The 22,766-nt window shown below is 51.7% G+C and overlaps 1 protein-coding gene across 1 annotated transcript in view; it reads right to left on the bottom strand.

The window, feature by feature from the left end:
• The window catches only part of LOC118691393 (hydrocephalus-inducing protein homolog), a 70,730-nt gene that overhangs the window by 23,489 nt on the left and 24,475 nt on the right, over positions 1–22,766 (bottom strand). The window contains exons 13-36 of the mRNA XM_054516184.1: positions 22,205–22,305; positions 20,975–21,110; positions 20,358–20,522; positions 19,326–19,478; positions 17,252–17,490; positions 15,928–16,186; positions 15,218–15,361; positions 13,749–13,881; positions 13,635–13,642; positions 12,936–13,252; positions 10,660–10,780; positions 9,752–9,961; positions 8,758–8,886; positions 7,691–7,868; positions 7,034–7,224; positions 6,173–6,306; positions 5,083–5,219; positions 4,314–4,435; positions 4,024–4,226; positions 3,565–3,727; positions 2,261–2,500; positions 1,793–2,003; positions 1,165–1,329; positions 691–864 (exon numbers count right to left, since the gene is read on the bottom strand). Coding sequence (XP_054372159.1) covers positions 691–864; positions 1,165–1,329; positions 1,793–2,003; positions 2,261–2,500; positions 3,565–3,727; positions 4,024–4,226; positions 4,314–4,435; positions 5,083–5,219; positions 6,173–6,306; positions 7,034–7,224; positions 7,691–7,868; positions 8,758–8,886; positions 9,752–9,961; positions 10,660–10,780; positions 12,936–13,252; positions 13,635–13,642; positions 13,749–13,881; positions 15,218–15,361; positions 15,928–16,186; positions 17,252–17,490; positions 19,326–19,478; positions 20,358–20,522; positions 20,975–21,110; positions 22,205–22,305 — 4,033 coding nt within the window. The remainder of the gene's footprint in view (positions 1–690; positions 865–1,164; positions 1,330–1,792; positions 2,004–2,260; positions 2,501–3,564; positions 3,728–4,023; positions 4,227–4,313; positions 4,436–5,082; positions 5,220–6,172; positions 6,307–7,033; positions 7,225–7,690; positions 7,869–8,757; positions 8,887–9,751; positions 9,962–10,659; positions 10,781–12,935; positions 13,253–13,634; positions 13,643–13,748; positions 13,882–15,217; positions 15,362–15,927; positions 16,187–17,251; positions 17,491–19,325; positions 19,479–20,357; positions 20,523–20,974; positions 21,111–22,204; positions 22,306–22,766) is intronic.

Raw genomic sequence — 22,766 nt, 5'->3', positions numbered from 1 at the left:
AACTGCCCAGGAAGTTTCATAAATGTCTCCAGTCTCACATGGAGAACAGCCCAACGAGCTGTGTAACCTGACAGTGGCCATAGGTAACTCTCTGGAGAAAAGAGCTCATCTGGAGCATGTCTCTCATTGGAAATTCCTCTGGGAGGCTGACCTTCCCTTCCTCTCATTTGTGAGTTTACACTCACAGTCCTCTTGTGCTTAATGAGTCACTTCAGCAGGCTTTTTCCTTGCTCAGGTGGGCAGCAGTTCTGCCTGCTGCCCCATAAGGAGAAGGCTCAATTCAGCTTTGAGGAAATATAAAATAGTTGGGAAAGAGACAGGCATGTTTTAACATCCCTAGATGAGCTCTTTTCTCCAGAGAGTTACCTATGGCCACTGTCAGGTTACACAGCTCGTTGGGCTGTTCTCCATGTGAGACTTGAGACTTTTATGAAACTTCCTGGGCAGTTGGTAGCTCTAGAAAACTGAACACGTGCCAAGAATAGCAGCAAAGGGGGCTACAAAAGAACCTTTTACTGAGCCCTTAAAATTGATTTCATTTTTTTTTGGCAAGCCAGTGATGCACTTCACCCATGTTCCCTAAGAGAAACCCAGGGACTGAAAAACTGCTGCTCTGAGTAAGCAGAAGTGGACAGTGGTGGTGGGTTTCTCAAGCACTGGCTCTGGGTCCTTACCAGCATTTCTCCTTACCAGCATCACCTTCGTCTTTGCCTTCCAGCTCCATGGCAGCCTGGGTGCAGAGCTCCCGGGCACAGAGCCCCGCTGGGCTCCCGTCCTTGGCCATGGCCTCTTTCACCACGGTGTCAATGGACACGTAAGCAGCGTCGTAATACTGACACAGGCCTGCTGCTATCTCTGTCTTTCCTGAGAGAGAGAGGAGGGCTGCTTGGTGACACTGGCACAGGAGGCACTACAGGGACAGGCCCTGGAAAAACCTCCAACAAGATTTCAAAGTTAAAAGGACAGTGGGAAAGCAGGTGTCCCTCCAGGGCAGGCCATGAGGGAGGCAGCTGCAGTGTGGATACAAGCTCTGAATTCTAGAGCCAAGAGGATCATCTCCACCTCCTGTTCAGCTGAGGACTTTGCCTTAAGCACCATGGCCCACCAGGATGTGTTCCTCCTGCTTGCCCCTCTCCCCGCAGCCCTGGGCTGCAGCTCACGTACCTGCCCGGGGTGGCCCATGGATGATGACAACCATCCCTCCTTGGTGGGGCTGCGCTTCGCAGGAGGACGGGGCAATGCCCAGGTGGCGCACGACAGCCCGAGAGACAGGATTCCCAGTCTCTTTCAGCAGGGACTCAGGAGTGAGTAGGACAGTCCTGTGGTATGCTACAGTGCAAAACCGGGGGAAAAGTCAGCCTCCTGCTTACATTTGATCCTCACCATCCTCCCCATCTCCTCAGATCCCAGGAAAGGAGACTCGGTGAAAGCAAGATGAGATTGTTCTTTTGTTGCTAGGAAGGTGCAAATATAAAAGAGCCAGTGATATTAGACCTGGTCCTACTGGCTGAGGAACTCATCCAGCCCTAGCCTTTGTGGCTAAGGGACACAAGGAAATATCCTGATTATTTCCCCAGTCTATGGCAGGCAGATAGGAGCTTGCTTTGGCTACGCTCAGGGTTGGTAGAGGATGCCACAGCCCTTCAGCCAAGAGCTCCTCCACCAAGCTGGGGAACAGGCAGCTGCTAAAAGAATGGGCTTTCCCTGGAGAGCAAGGTGACAGAGAGTTCAGGGTGTATGGGCTGGACCACAGGCAAAACAGACACCACCAAACCCTCACTGTTTTTCTGACCTGTTGCTGCCTTGCCCATGGCCTTGGCCTTGGCCTCAGACTCAGCCCTGGCCTTGGCTTCTGCCATGGGCTTGAGCTCTGCCTGTTGAGCCTTTGGCCTCATCTGTGCTTCATGGTCCTGCAGCACCTCTGGAGGCAGTGTCTCACCCATGGCACGTGGAGGCATAAAAAAGCTCTTTTGGTACTCAGACCCCACTGCCATCCGCAGGATCTGTGTGTGGAGGGAAGAGAAGCCATATGCAAGATTCCTTTTCTTGCCTTTCATCACACAGACTCAATCAACCCATTTTCTGTCTCCTCCCTTCCTCCCAATAACACAAACTATTTAGTTTAGGTCCTCCCACAGCATGTCAGCAGAGCTGGCTTTGCCCTGGGGATTGCCTCCATCTCCCTGGCACAAGCCTGGGAATGCTGGAGTGCTGTGAAGCTTGGGCAGCGTGTCCATGGGGACCAGACCTGCCTTCTCACCTTCTCCTCCTCAAGGTACTGCTCATCAAAATCCAGTGAATAAAACTCAATGGGGAAGTTGCATGGGTTCTTCACCACCACTGTGGCCTCCACCCCATTGCTGTCCACCAGCATCCATCCCATCTTTAGTGCTGGGGGTCTGAACTCCAACCGTGGCTCCAGACCTTGTCCTGAGAGGTGCAGCTTTAAGCGACTGCTGCTCCCACAAATGATAAACTCCAGCTCATTCTCGTAAGACCTCTGAAAAGAGGAAAGTGCAGAAAACTCATCCATGAAGTCCCAGGTGACAGGACCCCAAATACAACAATGCTTGCTCCAAGGTCAGGGTGTTATCAGTCCCTCCAAGGTGAATGGAAACCAGATATTTACTTATGCTAGGGACTAGAGCATCTGTAGTAGTCTGGGTCTAAATAACTGGGATGAATGCTGGTGTGCACTGTAACTGGGTATTTGGGAATCAGATGGATGTATGTACAATGTCAGACATTTTCACCAAGTCATGCAGGAGTGCAGTGCTCATGGGAAGGGCCCTCAGGGTTACAGTGTCCAGACACAGTCCTGGCACTGCTGCATCAGGCAAACACCAGCTCCACGAGAGAGGCAAATGAGCTCTCACTGGCAAGAAACAAGGGTCATCTTCTCTGCTTAGTGTCTGGCTCTGGTCCAAGCCAGACACAAGATGGTTACATTTCTTGAGCAATTAAAAGATCCCTGGGACTGTGTGTGGCACAGAAGCACTTGTGGCCATGCTGGTACACACTGCCAGTTTCCGAGACCCAGCAGCCACAGGCAAACCACTTTTGGGAATGCTTTGTCCTTTAAGCTGAATCCCCAGCTGCACAGGAATGTGCAGGCAGGCCAGAGCCCCAGGGACTGCTGGCAGCACCCCACTACAGGTGACCGTCCTGCCGTGCCCAGGAAGGTGGGTGGTGGCTGTTTGGTCTGTCAGTCCTGCAGCAGGATGAGCCATTCCAGGATTATCCTCTGTGAGTGGGCAGCTGCTCTGCACTGAGTGTCACAGCTGCAAATACAGCCAGGCAAGGGGGAGGCTGAGGGGAGTTGGGCACATCCCCCCCATGTGCCAAGAGGCAGCCTCAGAGCCCTGGTGCTCTCTGTGCAAGCTCCCTGTGGGCATTTCAAAGCACATCTCACACGAGTGCTCTGTGGGGTGAACTGAGCCACGCAGAGTATGGGGCTTGCAGAAAGCTCCCTGTGAAGGCAGAGCTCCTACCACACTCTCTGCACCAGGCCCTCATTTCCAGACAGCCCTGACAGCCTCCTGGGCTGACACCCGCCAATCTCACCTCCTCCTCGGGTGTAAACTGGATTTGCAGATCCTGCCACTTTCCTGGATCAAGGGTTCCTTGGGAGGGCGTCACGTCAAAGGGACAGGGCTCCTGTTGATTCTTCTGGGCACAGAAACCAATCATGTGAGTTCTCCTTGTGTTCTGAGACACTGACACGGAGCTGAGAGCACCCACAGCCAAACCAAGTGTGGCCCCAAAGCCCAGAGCTGGAGGGAAGCCCTGGAGACAGGGCAGGCAGATAGGGAACTACTGTCCTCAGAGGAGGAAGAGGAATGGGTGAAGATGGCAGCAAAGCAAAGCATCAGCTAATGGAACAGGTTGAGGCAAACCAGCCTTGATCTAGACCCTCAGAACTTTCCTCAAACACACTGTAGACCCAAGTGCTCAGGCAGCCACAGGAGCAGAAAGAGCAAGAGTCACAAAGAAAACCCAACCAAGTTCCGTGTTCAATGTTGCCTGTGCTTTACCTTCAAAGCAGGCTTGTTGGAAGCAATGAACCATTTGCAGGGTACTCGGAACCAGTTGAAGAGTCGGATGGTCTCAACCTGGCACTGCCCAACAAGGATGTCAGAGAACTGCAGTCTGTTCTTGGTGAAGGTGAGTGACACTTCAAACACAGTGGCACGGATGCGGATGCTGTACATAGGGCCTTTTGTCACCTGGAGAAGGACAGAGGATTCAGCAGAGGGCGTGGGTGACATCTGCTGCTGTGCCCAGCCTGCTGCCTGCCCCAAGAGCTGTGGTACCTTTATGGGCAGCAGCACTTCCACATCACCATATGGCTTGTGGGCACTTTCAAAGCACACGTCAAAGTCCACGCTGTTGTTGGGGGGCAGACAAATCATCTGGTCCAGGCCCACACTGAAACCTTGAACAGATGAACACAAAGCAGCTGAGATAGACACAAAACACAAAATGTGTACAAGCACGTTAAGGCCTTACAGGTGTCCTGGCTGAGAGGTCTGGCAAAAGCCCCACGCTGTGCTGTGACCTGGACAAAACTTAAGAGTGCACCTGAACACCCTTCAGACACAGTGAGCCACTGTGTGATGGAAGGGCAGCCTTGCCTCAAGGCCTCTTTGCCTCAAGGCCTCTTTTGGAAACCTCTTTTGATCCACCAGAGGATCTCACAGGCTGCTTCCTCAATAAAGACTGAATACAAGTGCTGTGACAGTGTGAACTCCAAACAAAGCACTTCCAAAACACAGCAGACCCCACTGGTTGGCAAAACCAGCCCACAGAGTGCCCAAAGAAACTTGCTGCTCGTGGGAGCCAAGGGGGGAAGATGCTGACAGGTGACCAGGGTGATGAGTCCATTGTCCACTGAAGCGTTGGGGCAGTCGCAGGCAGGCCAGGTCCCTGGGCATGGCTGGCCAAGAGAGCTCTGCCTCTAAAGCTCCCAGCAAGGGCACTGAGAAGAAAAAGCTCAGAAACCTCCCCAGGTTCAGGGGCTTAAGCTAATCTGTCTGAGACACCTCCTTCAAGGCCACAGGAAGTGTCTCCAGCACTGCTTACCTGTGTCCCGCAGGACAGATACATCGACCTTGAAGGACACATGGATCTGCCCAGGGTTGGTGATCTTCAGAGAGTGTGTCTCAGTGTAACCCCTAAGGACAGGGCCCATGTCCAGGACATACTCGAGCAGCTCAGCTCTGCAAGGAATAAGGACAGTCCTTAAACCACAGCCTGGCTACACATCCGAGTGGATGGAGGATACAAATAAAGTGGCTATTTCTTTATTCACTGCTGTAAAAACTCAGCTCAAGCCCATGAAACCCATAGCCTGACCACCTGGCAATGACTTTGGGAAGTCAGGAGGAGTGCAGGCCCTAGGTTTGATCAGCTACTAATGGTACCTGAAAATAAAATTAGTTTAAAATGGACACTGGCCACAGCTCGTCTGCCATGAAAAGCCAGTCTAGGTGAGTCCACTGGGCCTCCACTGCTCTCAGTGGAACTGCCTAGCCTGGTGTACAGCCTGAGCCTGAAATTGCTTTGGGGTCTAGGAATAAGGTTTGCCTGCACAGGAAATCTTCATTGCTCTACAACCAGACCACATGAGCTGCTCTGCAGAGCATCTTCTTCCTGAATTGAAGCCTCCCGTGCTTGTGCTGCATCATGATGGTGCAAAGGGACAGGCCATGTCACCTGCCCTGCCACCCCACCAGGATTCAAACCATCTGATGTTGGGTTTTAAAGGGTTTGCTGACATGTGCAGCTCCCTTCTCCTTTTGTTCAGTGTCACAGCTGCACAGCTGTTAGTTGGAAGCAAGACTTCAGCTGGGAGTTGTCTCCTTCAGAGCTAGGCAGCAGGGACAGAATCTATGCTGTCTGGAAGGGCCTGAAGGTCTGCACTGGGTCCCCCAGCTCTAGGGACAGAACCCCACAGCTGTGGGGAGCTGAGCAGTCCAAAGCTCAGCGTGGTGCTGGGGAAGGGAGGACACTCCACTGCTCACAGGCAGCGTGTCACAGCCACCAGGACCAGACCCTTTCTGAAGTCCAGGCTGTTCCCAGCTCTGCAGAAACAGGGAGCTCTCAGGAGAAGGGGACATGGCTGGGTGTTCCCAAGGGGCACCTGGAGATGGGGATGGGAGTCCCTACTCACTTGGCAAGACTCTGGCACAGCTCCTTGTCAGGGAACCTGCTCTTCAGGGGATGGGTCGGAAGAATTTGCTGCAGCTCTACAAAAGGTTTCTCCATCAGCATCCTCATCATCTTTATCTGCAGCTGAGAGTCTGACTGAAGAAAGGGAAGACAGTGGCTGGTTAGCAAAGGTCCTTCCCAAAGCCCAGCTTGCACCTGAGAAAGGATCCCACCCCACTCTTGCTGGGAGGGGGTGTGGGGTCCTCCTGTCTGGATGCTCAGTGCCTGTGACACCTCCTGCTCTCTTAGCCAGGACCTCATCTCCAGGGAAGTAACTCCAGCATCTTTGCCTGCCCAGACACTGTCAGCAAAGCTGATCTGGCCAGGCAGACAGACAAGCCAGGAACCTTCCAGAGCTCCAGATACTTGCCTGCCCCCAGCCTGTACCAAGGCAGCTTGGACAGCAGCTGTCTTGAAAGGGAACTGGGACCAAGCTGGTGCCTCTTGGAGATGAGCACCTCCAGCACAGCCCCAGGGCACAATCAGGCAGCTGCTGGTAAGGGCTGTAAATCTGGCAGGGCTTGGGTTGGGAACAATGAACTCCCCAGCAATGACCTGCATCTCCCTCAAAGCACCATCAACTCCATCCCTGGAGCATGGCCTTCAGGATCTCTCCCTGGGGTAGCCAGGAAGCTGCTGCAGCCCCAGAAGAGACATGACCAGCGGGGCAGCCCTAGGGGCAATGCTGAGGTGACACAAGGTTGTCAGTGGGCAGGGAGGTCCCAAGGGTCATCAGGGCACCAGGAAGCTGCTGTGGGCTGCAAGGGGCTCAGGTGACATGGAGAGGGTGGCCTGTGCCAAACGGGGCTGCAGCTGTTCTTACTACAGTGCCAGAGGCAAGCACGCTGGGCTGCAGGTCCTGAGTCTTTGGGTTCTGAGTCTTCAAGGTCTGAGACTTCAAGGTCTCAATCGTTGGGCTCTGAGGCTTCTTCAGAACAACTGATTTATAGCTGGGATCGTATATTTGCTGGCGTTTTATGAGCCGTTTCAGTGTCTTCTCATATTTTTCATTTCCTGAAGAAAGAAAACATCCACAAAGAGAAGTGTGAGCAAAGTGCCAGTCCCATTGAAGCTGGGAAGTCCCTGCCTCCCAACATTGGTTTCTACCAGAAAGAAATCCCTCAAGCCATCTATGGAAAGTGGATGCTGCTGTTCCTCTCTGAATCTCATCCCCTGCAATGTCACACAGATCCAACCCTGCCAGAAGCCCTGCCAGCCTCTCTTACAGCTTTCCCAAGCCTTTCACTCTAGCCATCGTCCTTCAGGGATGAGGATGGCAGGCTCTGCAGGTTGGCTCCTGGGACAAAGTCCACATGGCATCCTCTGCTCAAGACTCATGAAGCAACCAGGGGGCTTGACTTGGTCTGGGAGTCCTGCAACCCTCCAGGCTCGGTGGAGGTTGGCATGAGCTGCCCTCAGGGCCTATGGTAGGGAACAAAACCAGAGGGGCCTTTCCTGAGGGCAGACAGGCAGTGCCCACCTCTGATGCTCCAGGGCAGGTCCAGACTGATCATGGGAAAGGATGCTTCTCCTTTCAGGCAGATATTTTCTGGTTGCAGGTCACCCACTTTAAGCTGGTAAGTCCTGCTGAAGGCTCCTGGTAATCCTGGCATGTAAGAGAATTTCAGCACTTGCGTCTCACCGGCTGCAAGGGAACCCTGCAGGGATGGGAGAAGAGGGAGGGAATGCATCAGAGTGTTTGATGGGGGATGGCTCAGGGGACAGACAGGCTGAGGAGACAGGTTCTCATCTAGAAGAAACCATCAGACCACATCACCTTCATGATAAATATATTACAGTATTGGCTTTCACAATTGTTAGAGTAGATACTATGTGTTTTATAATGATGACTTTTGCAAAAGAAGTTTTGCTAAAGTTTAGGGTTCTTTTAATGAGAATGTTATGTTTGATACCAACGTTGGTGAAGAGTTGTTGCAATATTAACATTTAACCAATGAAGGAATGGAAACCTGTTGAATGTGTTGAAAAGTTACAAATGACCAGGACTAGGACAACTGCACTTGCTCCATCTGCTGAGCAGGAGCCGACACAGCGCCTCAGGGCTCTCGTGGTGACGCTCTGTCCCTGTCCTGTGTTACTCTCTCTGTTTCTCATTTTCTCTCTTTTCTGTCCCCCCTCTGGTCGGGACCATGCCATTTCTTTATCAACAAACAGTTTTCAGATACACTACTTGCTGGGTTTGTGCCTTATTTTCCTCTGAGAAATCTATCAAAAAGAATTCTCCTCTGCTCCCCTTACAGCAGGACAGGACAGTGACCCACGCTCCTGTGCCTCCCGCCGGTGTCTGCCTCTGACAGCAGAGCCACCCACCAGCCAAGGCCGTGGGGGAGTCTGTCAGGAGAGCACTTGTTTGACCTTCTCTGGCCCCAGCAGAAATTGCTTACAGCCCTGTCTCTCTCATGGCTGGGTTTGGGGTTTTCCCCTCTGACTTTTTTCCCCCTTCCCCACCTCCCCCCCTTTTTTTCTCTTTAACACTCTCCTGGGCCACCTGACACAGGGCTGGGCTCAGTGACTTGTGCTACTTACAGTGGTGGGGTTGACCAGAAACACACCAGGCAGATGCTTGTCTGCAGGGCTAGGCTTTAGCACCCACTTGAATTCAATCTTGCCACCGTTCACCAGGGTGACCTTGCTGTGATGAATTTCATTAAATATCTGGAGAGAAGGCACAGGAGAGGGAAGTTACAGACCCAGGCCTGCTGCTGGGAATCTCCTTCCTCCCTCCTGGGCTTGAAAGCAGACACATCATGGGAGCAGGGACCAGGGAGGAGATAGGGGCACTTGGGAACCTGGGGAACCCCCAGGCCCAGGGCACCTGCACAGCACCAGGGAGCTCTGGCAGCACACAGAGCTGTGGTAACAACCATGTGAGGGCCAGCAATAAATGAACCAGGACACACAGGCCCTCTGCCCTCTGAGGGGTCACCAACAGCCAGGAGAAACAGAGACAGCACTGAGGCATTCCAGGAGAAAAGGCACCTGCATGCAAGTATTGGCAAGCAACATAGATGCAACAAGGGAGTCACCTGGGGCAACACAGACAGGGCCAGCAGCTGGAAATATCTGTGGGCTTTTGACTGGAAAAGAGTGAAGTGGGGATTATTCTGGGACAGTCTCTCCAACTGTAGTGACTGGAAGCCCAACTTCTTCCCTTGATTATTGTGTGGATTAAGCAAGAGCTTTAGACAAGAGCATCTCCTTGGAGGTCAGGCTTTAGGTGTGGATCAGCAGAGAGATGTCTCAGGGACACACCCCTCAGAGCACCCCCACTGGGACCCTGCCTGCCCCAGAGGCAGTGTTAGGTACCCTGAAAAAGAGGCATTCCCAGCATTGTGGAGAGGGTTGGAGATGGCCATTTTAGAGCAGCTTGGATGCCAGATGTGTCCCTCAAAGGTTGGGCTTCCAAGCCCCAGAGCCAACAAAGGGGCTGGGAAGGGAAGGGAGCCCTGGAGCGAGGTGGGCAGGAACCTGCTGGCCGTGGTGCCAAGGCAAGGAGCTGTGCCAGGGATGTGTGTGGTACCTGTGAGCCACAGTTGATCTCCTGGGGCCTCACGAGGTAGCTGAAATGTGAGATCTCCCCGGTCACCAGCACCTCGTAGGTGGGGCCTCCCTCCACGTGGCACAGCGCCGTGACATCGGAGATGGTGTTGAGGTGGCCAGAGAAGGTGAAGGAGACCTGCTGGCTCTCACCTGGCTGCAGCACACCTGACATTGGCAGGATACTGAAAGCCTGGATGGAAGACAGGAGAGATTGAGCTGTTGAGCACGGCAATGGATGCAGAAGAGCATCTTGGAGCAAAGTGCAGCTGTACCTGGAGGGGCCTATTCCCCAAACACTGCCAGAATCACCCTCACCTCATCCTGCATCCATGCCACTGACCAGTGCAGGGACCATGGGGAAAATCTTCTCCCACACTCACAGATCAATGCATTAATTAGTACATTACGTGAAAGTGAACTGGGATGTCTCCTGGCAGTAGAAATTCTCTCTGATGCACAACTTGCCTTTAAAAAGCATTTCTTACTGCTTTTAGAAAAGGAGGAGGCTCAGAGTGAGAGCTCTCGGAGCTGAGCACAGGACTCCAGCCCAGCTCATCTGACTCCTGAGGCTCTTCCCCTCTCTCTGATTTAAATGATGCTTTCTCAAGGTGCTACAGCAAAAGCTCCTGCAAAAGTTTCCTATGGACCACCTGAGGAGTTCCAGGGGGAGCAGTGCCCTCCATAGGTGCTGCAAAGTGTCCTTGGGCAGCCATACAACATGTCCTGCATGGCCTCTCCAACTACCAGTTGCTTCAGCAGCACTTTGTGATGGGCCTGCAGGGATGGGCGGCCCCTCTGTGGCCAATGCTGAGGGCCACCAGTGGCACTGGGAGCTCCAGCCCTGCTTGCTACACTGACAATGTGCAAGTGAGACAGATTCCCTCTTACCTCCTCTGCTTCGAGGGAAGTCTGCGTTTCGTCCACGGAGATGCTGAATCCCTCAAACCCTACTTGGAGGCGAGGGTATTCAGGAAGTTGATCTGATTGCACCTGAAAAAGAAGCCATTTTCTATGCTGGGAGGAAGAGACAGCCACTTTGCAAAGTCTCCGTTTGTAAGACAGCTCCAGGGCCAGCAGTGCAATAGCAGCTCTGGGTGAAAGCAGAGCCCTGCAAACAGGGAGTCTGGCTGCCTTGGGAAGAGGCTCCATGGAGATCAGGACTCATCCCAGCTTGCTCTGGGAAGGAAGCTGGAGGCCTTACCATGATGATGCAGATAAAAGCCTCATCTTTCATTGTGAAGGCAAAAAATCCCACACTCAACACAGGTCTGTAGGATCTGAGTGAGCTTCTCCAAGGAAAACTCTCCTATTTCTCCCTCCCACACAGCCCATGTCCAGCCACTGGCCCTGCTGCCCAGCCCACTGTCAGGGCACCGGACAGCAGGGCAGCAAAAAGGGAGGTCAGCACGAGCATGACTTGGTGGTGGCAGGCTGGGGAGGAAACACAAGCAGTAGATGTACAAGAAAATCTACCTTGTCTCTTAAAGATTGGGTAAAATCCTGCATTGTTCTCAGCATTCTGGCTGTGTCCTCATATCTCCTCTTGAAGTGTCTCCATTGAGTTACTGGGTGAACCAAATAGGTTGCCTTCCCCTTTGGTGGTTGGGGTGTGAATTTAGGTGGGTAAAGCTCATGTCTGGAAAATAGGATAACTATGAACAGGGATCTGCAGGGGAGGGAGGGACCGCTGCACGAGCAGCTCCTGGTCAGGATGCAACCCCTGGGTGGGTGCTGGCACGTTGAACTGAGAAATGGTTTGATCCAGGCCTTCCCAATCCAGGCTGGAGCAGGTCTGTTCTAATGGCAGCCCAGGGATAACACTGAGGTGCTGCAGCAGCTGCAACTGCTTGCATTGAGCAACTACAGAGGACAGGGATTAACACTTTGTGGGGATGCAAAAAGCACAGTGGGAGAGAAAAAGACAGAGAAGGCAAGCAAAAGGTGAGATCTGAGGCACTGAGGGGCAGAGCCAGCCACTGATGAGCCAGCACAGCCGCCCCAGTGCTCAATGCCAGAAACTCTGCAGCTCCACCAGGTATTTATCAGGAATGTTTCCCTGACACTGGTGGGGGGTTGGTTGACATTTTCCAACCCTCCCAGGTGACTCAGGTCACATTCCCCATTTTAAATTAAAGCAGGTGCTCAGGGTAACTCTGCTTGTGTTTCTAATGCCATGTGAGGGACACAGTCAAACTGTGCCTGCCTGTCACCCTGCTGAGTTGCAAGTGCTCCCCACAGTCAAACACCACCTGGATGCTCCGTTCCCAGACAGGCATTCAGGGCCTGTAATGACCTGCTCCCCAAAGAATCACTGTCTTCAGCTTTGTAGCTTGTTATCTAAGGCTGGGTTTCATTTCTGGCTCTCTCATCATAACCCCCAAGAGATCCCTAATCATTTACTCCACTGTCTTTAGTTTTTATGAATGGTTTGAGGCAACTTCCCAGGACCATGGTGCCCAGACAATGACATTTTTCACTCTAAAGTAGAAACTCTCTGGGAGACAGGGATAGGAGATGATGTGATGAACAAGCCCTGCTGACAAGCAATTCAGAACTCATAAGGGACATGTTGCAGGGTGGAAAAGTCAAAATGAGTAATAAGTGACACCAAAAAATGGAAGTGAAGACTCCAAGGTGTCCACTGAAAGCTGACCCCTGGGAAAGAAATCGTCCTGGCACTAAAGGAGTTGTCTCAGCAAAGAAGGAAAGGGAAGGTAACAAGATGTTCAGCATCAGCCCTGGTGCTAAGTGGCTCTTTCTCTGCTTTTGGGACTTTCTGGGCATCCTCCAGCACAATGCAAGGGAGGAAGGCAAGGAGCAGAGAGCAGCTCCTGCAGAGAGGACCCATCCCAAAGCAGAGGGGCCAGAAGGGCCTTCAGCAGAACTGTGGGAGCTGGGACTAGGAGCCCTTCATCAAGGTGGACATGGTCTCAGGCCACAGAGGTCTGAGAAAGCAGCTTTCACCCCAGCTTTCCTTCCCAGGGGAAACCACTGTGGGGGCTATGCAGCACCAAAGTGGTGGAAAACCTATTCCCTGAGCATCCAGCCTGAGCACAGCTGCTCAGTGCCATTTGTCAGATGCCAGGCAAACAGCTTTGCTCTTGGCCAAGTACAAACAGGACACAGCAAGAAGAGCTTCAAGGGGAGGGCAAAGGTGCACATACCTAAACCTGGTCACCTTGCTGTCGGAACGGAATGACCAGCGGTACTGGATGGGCAGTGGGCTGCAGTTGGTCATCTCCAGGGAACGCACTTTTTTAGTGCCAGCCATGACACAGCCAAACTCCACGGAGCTGGGCTCCATTTGGAGATTTGGGAAGTGAACTTCTCCCTGAAGGGTGATATGCTCCACAAAAGGATGGCCCCTGACCATGTCTATCTTCAGAACCTTCTCTTTTCTCCAGCTCTTAAAATCCAGTTCATAAGCTGGGTCAAACACGATGTAGAGATGACAGGTCTCCCCTACATCCACTCTCACAGGCTGCAAGGAGATGAGCAGTAATTAATCACCTGTGGGATGATGTCCCAAGGTCTGACAGCATGAAACAGTAAATGCTCCAAGTGACCCCAGCACGGGCTTCTCAGTTCATGGTTCATCTCTCTACAGCAGGGGTCTGGCTGCAGGCACCACAGGCCAGTCCAGGATCCCTCAGGCTCCCGTTTCTGTGCTCAGCCCCAGTACAAGGGGGTGGCTGCTGGAGAGCTGGCATGGCTTTCCAGGAGACACCTTCCCTGCATGGCTTGCCCAGACCCAGCTGCCTGCTCCCCTCTCCCTGTGCCTTAAAGCCAGGATGGATCTACTCAATTCAGATAAGATTTTGATTCCTTCAGCAGCTTTGCTGATGCAGCTCAGGCCAGCCCACTGCTGATGCTACAGAATAAACTTCTTGACTCAAGGAGCTCCCAACAGAAAGGCACCACCACATCCCTCCTCTTCAGACCCCACTGGAGGAGGCCAGGGCTGCTCACCTGGCCACCTGGGAGGGGCTGCTGCTCCTTATCACAGACCAGGAATGGCTGCTCCAAGTGCAGCATGAGGTCCAGTGGCAGCAGGCAGGTGTTTTTTAAAGCCAAAGGCTGGTACTTCAGCCTCAGGACATCACTGGGTTTCTATGGAAACAGGAGACAAGGAAAAACAGCCTCAACTAGAAACAGACCTCCTTCTGCTTCTGCTGCAGCTCACATTTTTCAGCCTCACGAGTGCATACATTTCTGTTTACCCTTTCTATTTGTTTCTACCCTTCCAGGAGGTTTCTCTTGACAGCAGATGCTTTTCATGTTTAGAAACCACAGCATCCTCTGGAGGACAGGGAAAACTCCCAAGTACAGATGAGGGAATAGGCCCCTGAGAGGAGGTGGCTGCTTGACCAAGATCTAAAGCAAAAAGTGAATCCAGGCCATTTGTCTCCACTTTTGGCTCTCTATTGGGCAGAACAGCACTAGAGGATCTTCACTCACATACAGTCATTTCTCACAACCTTCCTGGCTCTAGCAGCCTCAAAAAGCACTTTGTCTGCACCACGTGTCCTGCAGCCCCTGCTACAGGGACAAGGTGTCTGTGGTCTCAAAGCTCTGATCAGCCTGGGCTCTTCCTTCCTGTCTGAGCATTGTGCTGGGCTTCCTGCATGGTTTAGAGAAACCAGAGACTTTGGGAAACGACTTCTGCATGTACTGATACCAAACAGGTGCTGTGCCATAGTATGCAATAAATCAGTTTGTGTGTGTGGCATTGAGCAGAACCCAGGCAGAATCAGGGAGAGCTGAAAAGCTTCTCAATTACATCTGAACTGCCTGTTCCAGGGATTCTGTACTTCACTGGAAGCCTGGGAACCAGAGGAGAGGCCTGAAACTACAGAAACCAAATCATTAACCATCTTCTCTTTTTCAGACAACTTGCAGGAGGCAGAAAGATGATGCTGGAGTTGGGATCCAGAGACTAAAGGGCACCTGCTCTGCCTCAGTGTTATCATCACTGCAGTTGCAGGATGCCTGGGGGTCGTTTGAAGCAGAGGAGGCTTAGGGAAATGCACAGAGCCTATCCATATAGCTGTACCATCAAGCATCCATGCCAACAGCAGAGAAGGCAAAGAGACACAGGAGATGTTGGGTTTTTCCTTGTCAGCCTGAGGAATTCACAGGAATCTCCAGTTTTCCCAGCTTCCCTGCAGCATCAGTGTACAGACATCACCGTGCCTTGGAGGGTCCTCAAAAGCCTCCCTTTACAGTGAGCACAGAAACTGGCATTTCTCTGGAGTGGCCACCATCTCCTTGGCACTGCAGCTGGAACTGCACTTTTACTTTGGGGAAGTCAAATACCAGTCTCATCTCTAAAAGCATCTTCACTCACTTTACAAAGTGCCTCAGGAAGGGTAAAGAGGGGCTTTAACACAAGCACACACCCCCCTCAGCCATGCTGTTAAAATGCCAGCATGCAATCCAGACTTACCTTCTCCACATAGAAAGAGAATTGTCTGGCTGATACTTCTATAGAGGGGTGAATGAACTGACAGGTAATGATTGTTTCTATTATCCTCTCCATCTTGGGGGATGTCCCAATGATGGCTTCACAGAACACATAATCCTGCACCTCCTGCAAGCAAGAGTCACTTGTCACCAGTGCGTAGTGGCAGGGCACCCTGCAAATGCCCTGCATTGGCTCTGCACCCACCACGGGCCCTATTCCTGCCACAGTTACAGTCCCTGCCCCCTTTTCTTCCTGTGCTCAATTGTCTGTAACACTGCACCCCAATAACCACAAAAGGCACTTGTGAGAAACCCCCTCCCTTGACATGGCTTTTGTTTTACTCCGTGCTCACCCCAGATAAACCACTTGGCACTTGTTTAGTTCACTTTCTTTTTGGACTCCTAGTCTAAGTGTAACTTATTTCTCTGCCCTTCTTTGCTGACTCAGCATGCAACACTGCTTGCCCCAAAAGAGCAATATTTCCATCCACCCCTGCTTTGGGATCAGCACTGGGTTTTGCTAGCTGTGGAATCACAATAAAGTCTCAGCTGGTCTGATGGTGGCCAGCAAGGAAAGCAACTGGTGCTGCCACAGAAACGAGTAGCCTTAAATCAGTTTTGTGAAGGCCCCTGCTCATTTCCCCAGGCAAATGTCAAGGGCCTGTGGAACAAGCCCAGAGGAGGGGATCTCACCTGTGGGATGCGGGAGAAGCCTCGCAGCACCATGTCCTCAGACTGGCCTGGCTGCAGGCCAATCGTCGGTGACTTCACCCCAAACGCAGGCTTGGAACGTTTGGGGTGCTGGGAATCATCCTTGGCCCTGGGGCTGCTGAGGGTTGAGACACTCTGGCCCCCCTCCTCAGGTGGGCTGTAGCATTCCGCACTCCAGAAGAGCTGATGGTAACGGCGGCCCTTGTTTGTTACTTTGAACTGATGAATACAGGGCACGAGGCTGGAATAGAAGGCAGGATGGAAAAGAGTATGAGAGTAGCTATTTCCCTGGTCATCAAATTGCTCCCAGTGAGCAACCTGAGGTGTTAATTGCTTAGAGACTGTCTTCATTTCCAGCTCTTAATGTGGACCAGAAGTGGTGTCTGATAAGGTGCCCTTTTGATGTCATTATTGCAAAGAGAAATATGTTTATAATGGTAATGTAACATTTTCCAGGTGAGGCTAACAGGACGTGGTGTTTTCCCCCAAAATGTTTGTTCTGGGGTGATTCATACTGTTGCTGCATTTTGTATTAATCTGTGCCCAAAGCTGAAACTGAATCTTTGAGATGCTGCCCTTGGGGACCTTGTGTGTGGGGGTAGGATTGCAGACATTCCTAAAAGCCGGCTCAGAGGCAGTTTCTGGATGATCCCAGCAAGCTGGTAAAAATCATCTGCCTGCTCCAGGAGAGGAAACCAGGGGAGCAGAGCCTCTCTCGTTCGTATCAGCCTTGGCTCTGCACTGGTAGCCATTTGTAGAAATTTCATTTTGCAATTAGAAACTGTTTGGAAGTGAACTTTGCAAACTCTGCTGGCAACTCTGCCTCTGGAACTGCTCTGTGGGCTCCTGCCTTCCTGGTGGGGGTTGTCACCCTCCTGTCTCTTTGTTCCCAGGGCCCCTGCTTGCCTGGGAGGTGCCATTGGGAAAGGGCAAGGGCAAGGGCAAGGGCAAGAGAAAGGATCTTCCCTTGGTGCCTCAGCCACATGGAGGGACTGCCTCATCTGGGCACCATTTCAGGAACCTTTAGTTCTGGGGCAGCCTGTGAGATCATTACTCGATCAAGTGAGGACATCAATGTATTAGAACTAGAGACAGTTTGTGGCAATTTAGCAACTGGTTTCCCTTTCAGTGGCTTTTGAGGGTGTCTAACAACTCTCAAGTGCCCATCACATGTTTGTAAAGGAATCTCTGCCTTTAGGGAAGGAGTCAGGGCTTTGAACACTGAAGAAGATCTTGCCTGAAGGACTACAGAAAAACTGCTCCTTGTTGAGACAGGAGGAGAGGTGGGAGTGGAGAGATCTCCTACCTGAATTGGTATCCCAAGTTGAGCTCTGGGGCAAATGGTTTGTCTGTGACAATTGTGGTGCCAATGCCGAAAGCCTGGAGAAAGACACTGCTCCAAAGGCTGTTCCCAATGAACAGCTGGACAGCGTCATCAAAACCCACAGTGTCATCCAGGGTTGCTGTGACAGTCACAGGAACCTCACCCCTAGCAGGGATCACTCCTTCACTGGGTTCAATAACAAAGCAGTAGGATTTGGAAGCCTGTAAGACAAGCATAATATGCATTTAGGATGGAAACCACACACCCTGGTGTCTTGTGGGATATAAGAAAAGGAAAGACTAAAGAGGGGAGGATAAAAATCCTGAAGGCTTAATCTCCCTAAAGTTAAGCTACAGTACTGGGCAACAGCAGAGCTCATACAACCTGTATTTTCCCCTCCTTTAAGGGACTCACCCAATTAACCCCATTTTGCCCAACCCAAGGGATGCTTATCCTCAGGAGAGTGTTCCTTCCCCAGTCTTTCTCTGCACTGTGGGCCAAGGAAAGCTGCTTTCTCTCTCCTGGCCTCTCACAAAGGCTCAAGGCCAGAGGAAGGCAGAACTGCTCAAATCCCACTGCAGAAACCACATGGCTGGAGGACACTGCTGAGAGCCTGAAGAATGTCTCTGCAAAACCAGGGAAGCAAAACCCCAACACCAAACTAATCTTTCCCAAGGGGCCATCAGTGCTTCTCAACACCCCCTAAAGGACTGAAGCCCTCACTCCCCACCAATCATCAGCTGTAGAGAGGTGCCCCAGTGCCCTCTGCCTAAAGAAAAGTCACCTCCAAATGCTTATAGCAGAGCAGGAAAGCAGGAAGCAGAAAGAAAACTGGACAACATGTGCTCTGTGGGCATGGCCCACTCTTCCCAAGAACTCTTGTCATCTGCTTTCTCATGGACTTCACAGATTGGCCAAGAGAGCTGGAGGCTGCCCAAAGGAGGGAGGAAAGGCCTTGCACCAGCACAGCTGTGCAGACACAGCTCTGCAGGTCTGGCCCTGGCAGGAGCACATGAAACCCAACCTTTACACACCATGAGCACCCAGCCAAGGGGCATTGCTCCCTGCAGAGGCTGAAAGCAGAACTCCATTGTGGAGTCAGGGAAAGCTGCCCTGGAAAAAAAACTCGCTTTAGAATAACATTTATCTCCCAAACAGCTGGAAAAGCAGCAAGAGGAAAAGTCACACCCCTCCTCCTTGGCCCAGGAGGCTGTGGCTGGACTCTCCCACATGGCCTGATGCTTTATCCACAGACACAGACAAGTCCATGGTATCAGGTTTTAACCAGCTCCACAAGTTCAACACACCCAGCATGAAGAAGAGCAAACCTCAAGCCCCTCACAGATCTCCCCCTCCAGCAGACATCCCACCCAGCCCCAGGCCCAACCTACAAGCCCTTCCTGGCTGTACCAGCCCTGCTCCCCCTGCCAGGGGAGCAGCCCCAGCTCCTTCTGCCCTATGCAGCCCCCACATATTAAACAGCCTTTCTCTGCAGCTGCTCCCCAAAGATGCTCTTCAATAGCACAGAGATCACAGGCTGGAGGGTGCACAACCTCCACCCTTGTCCTTGTGTGGACAGCCCAGCTGGCTTGACCCCCAGGAGGTGTGAAAATTGCCTCCCCACCAGCAGTCTGAGGACACACCTCACACCCTGCTCTCTACTATTAACAGCAGTTTGGCACAAAGCAAATGTAGATGGGACAGGGAAACCACAGTGAAATCCATGCTCTGGGGAGCAAAGGACCACAGGTTTCTCTTGATCTCGGAGCTCCAAAATGTGACACACACAGCTAAAGACAAAAGATAAAATTAAGGGAGAACTTGTCAACACAACCCAGATTAATTGTTGCTCCAACATCTCTGCACCTGACCTCACTGAGGGGTGCCCCAGCTAAAACCACTCCAGAGCCAGGTTCCTCTTGCCTTGCTCAGAGGGAATATTGGAGTATCTTGCCTCCTCTCACACAGGACAGTATGGAAATCTTGCTTTTAAAAGCCAAGTCATGGCTGCTACTGACCAGTCCATTTCCCTGGAAAACAGCCCCCAGATACTTACCATTTCTATGCTGAAGTCTACAGGGACAAGACATTCACTGAAGAGGGTAAAGCTTTGTGAAGCAGGCTGTAGAGCTGGGATGCTGCCAAACTCTAACACAGTTGGACTTGGGTAGATTTCTGCCAGCCGTCCAGAGCTCCGTAATTCTACTCCCTGTTCCAGGAAGCAGGCAAGAAAGATTAAAAACCACTCAAAACAAACCACAACAGGGAAACCTAAAAAAGCTTAAACAGCTCAACCCTGCTCAAGTTATTGCTTTAGGGACAGCTACCACACTCCAGCTGAAATGCTGGGCTTTTGGGGAAAAAGAAAAAGAAAATTACATGTTCACCTCCAAATTTAAAAGGATTAAGGTAAGAGAACCTTTCAAACTACAAATTATTGGCCCAAAGGTAAAAGCTTTGCAAGAAATCTCTAGTTAAGACCGGGCTGACAGTTAAACAACTGGTTATTCTGGTAGGGGGAAACCCTCCTTTTTAAGGTAAGCAGCCTGATAGTTGAAAGCAACTGTTTTGTCAAACTTCAAGCTCCCTGGCACAGCCTGCATTGCCTGTCCTTCCTGTTCACTGATTTACATGCAGTGCCACAATGGCCCAGGTTCAGATGTTTAGTGCCATCCAGGGAATTTGGCATCATCATTTCATTATGTTTTAATCTAAGTTTAAATCCTTGCAACCAGTCTTCCAATGCCAGTTTTCCTTTCTTTTACAGAAAGCTCAAGGTTCCCAGAAGTCTTCTGACATCTTCTTTTGTGCTCAGAGAGATGACAAGACATTTGAAAACAGATGTTTCCAAAGTTAACAGCATTTTAAAGCTTAATAAACTAAAACTACCCTCAATTCTAGCTTAGATGAACTACCTTCTGCGTCAGACACTGAGATCACCACCTATGAGGCATGGGCTGTTTGTGCCACCCATCCCTGCTGTCCTTCTCCCCAGCAGCCTGTGCCTGTTTTCCCTGGAAGAATCCCTGTCCCTGTGCACCCTGCCAGGAGCAGTTGCACACAGGCTCACATCTCCCCTTGCACTCACCCGTGGGTTTCTCTCATCCCCGAACACGCCGACGAGAGCCTTGGTGCGATGCTCGCCCAGCGTCTGCACTTCGATGATAACTGGGATCTCTGCAGTGCCGTAAGGCTGCACAATCCCACAGGGCTTGGGGCTGGAGTAGAGCACGGGAGAGTCGTCCTTGCGTTTCTGGAAGGGACAGAATGAAATGCAACTTCAGAGGGACCTCTGAAGAAACTTTAGACTCCTTAACATCCACCACAACAGCAACTTACACACACGTTTAAAACTCCCCAGGACAAAGGTAAAGGCACAAACAAGCTGCAAGAATTGTAGGCTTAGCACTCCCAGGGGATCCTGCAAGGAGCCTGCCAGCACAGGCACTGGAGTCTGTGAATGCAGCAGCTTTTCACAACCCTCTAAGACCTCCCACAAGAAAACACCCTGAAGACTAGACTAGAACATAAACTGTTTCCTCAGGAGGTTAAACTGCATCCTAAGGTTTACATTCAGGTAGGATCCTTTTCTCAGCAGATCTTTAAGACTGAATAGAAACCAGCAAGGTCTTATCCAAACCCTTTTTTCCCACTAATAGTCTCCCCAATAATATTTGACAGGAGGAGGTGGACGTGATGCCAAACCTGGGGAATAAGCCCATAGCAGCCAGTAAGGTTGCTGAGGTTCCTGATGAAGAGCTTCCTCTCGTACGGCACTTTCAGGTGGCACTCGTGGTACAGAAGGATTTGGGGGTACACATTCAGCTCTGGAACAAGACATCTGGGCAAAGAGATGACCCCAAGGGAGTCAGAGATACTGAGAGAATGGAGAACATTTACCCCCAAAGATTGTGAAATGGAGCAGAACACATTGGTCACTGTCAAATGCACATTGAACAGCCCTACAGTGATAAATTGCCTTCTACTTCTTCCCACTCCAACATGTCTTGTCAAGGAGGGGCAAACCCTGAGAGGCAGCACCCAGAGGCTGCCAAGTGCCCCAGGCAGAGCACTTTGTGCCACAGCTGCCTCAGCCCCTCCTTTACCCAAGAAGGCTTGACAGGACTCCTGGAACAGTCCCAGTGACCCACGAGCTCTGGGGGAGCCTTCCCAACAAGGATCAGGGCTCCCTAAGGCTCAAGCAACACACAACCCTAGTGTCTCATAAAAATGACTCCCTTCTCTGCCATGGTGCTGTGGCCCTGCCTGAGAACTCAGCTGCTGGCCCCAGCCTTGGAGGGCACGAGACAGCAGCTGCCCCACAGAGTGGCTGATCAGCCACCCCCTCCCAGGCCCTGCAGCTCCCTGGCTCCTTCACTGCACAGCTCCAGGCACTGACTGGCCCCAGCTCCATTTGCTTGACAAAATGGCAGCCCAGGCACTGCCTGGATGGCTCTGCCTGGGAGAGGGAACAGCACCAGGGAGCTGCATCCCTCTGGCAACACACTGACACCCACAGCAGCACAGCAGGGGCTGGGAGCCACTTTCCCCTGTCATGTGCCCTCATGGACAGAGCCAGACCCTGACTCTCAGCAGGCTGCCTGGTGGGTCCCAAACCAATGCAGGGTGGTCACAACCAGCACAACTCCATCTCTTGCAGGGAGAAGGAGAGGAGGCCCTCGGGAAATTTGTTCCACCTCAAGCACCAAAACCCAGGCCAATCAATGCTATCATTCCTGGTCCCTTTAGAAAAGGGCCCAGGACCGTGCTGGGCTGTGAGCAGGGGCTTTTCACCACAGGCTGCTGTCCAAGCACTGCTGTTCTCATGTCCAGCTGGCACAACACGAGGCCATTAAGCAGCTCTTCTCCTTGGCAGCTGCAGCCAGCAAAGCCTGTGCAAGGCAGTGCCTGGGGGAGGCCAGGAAGGGCTGGTACCTGGCCTTGATGACCACTGATGCCACTTCCTCAGCAATACCCTCCAGGTCCACCAGCAATCTCCTGTAGAATTCCATCACGGTGTTGGAACACAGGGTCACCTGGTAGAAAAAAGAACAGTAAATTCTTCCTTACAAAAGCTCATTACCCACATGTGATATCCTCCAGTTCTTGAGGAAGGATTTGGCTTTAATTCTTCTGCTGGTCCATGTGTAGAGCACAGTCTCAGAGTAACAAAAGCCTTCTGGCAATACCAACTTTGTTAAACACACCTTGCTATCACAGCATAGATCAGCTTCATTAAAACATTAGACTAAAGCTCTACACACCACTGTATTCAAATTAAGGGGCCAATTTCTCATCTGACTACAATGACATAAGTGCAGAGGAAATCTGACTTGAACAGACTGATTTCAGCTTTACAGCAGGAGGCTGAGGTCAAAGTGTGGCCCAGCAGGTGCTGGGCAGTTCATGGCTGCAGAGTGTTTTGTCTCCACTGGAGATCCCTGCAGTGAACACAAATTTTTCTGCTCCCCAGGAGAGGAGAAATGAGACCAAGAAG

This window comes from Molothrus ater, chromosome 12, assembly GCF_012460135.2.
Source record: "Molothrus ater isolate BHLD 08-10-18 breed brown headed cowbird chromosome 12, BPBGC_Mater_1.1, whole genome shotgun sequence".
In the NCBI taxonomy this organism is placed as follows: domain Eukaryota; kingdom Metazoa; phylum Chordata; class Aves; order Passeriformes; family Icteridae; genus Molothrus; species Molothrus ater.
Note: the sequence above shows the minus strand (reverse complement) of the source record. Positions and strands in the feature narration are given on the sequence as shown.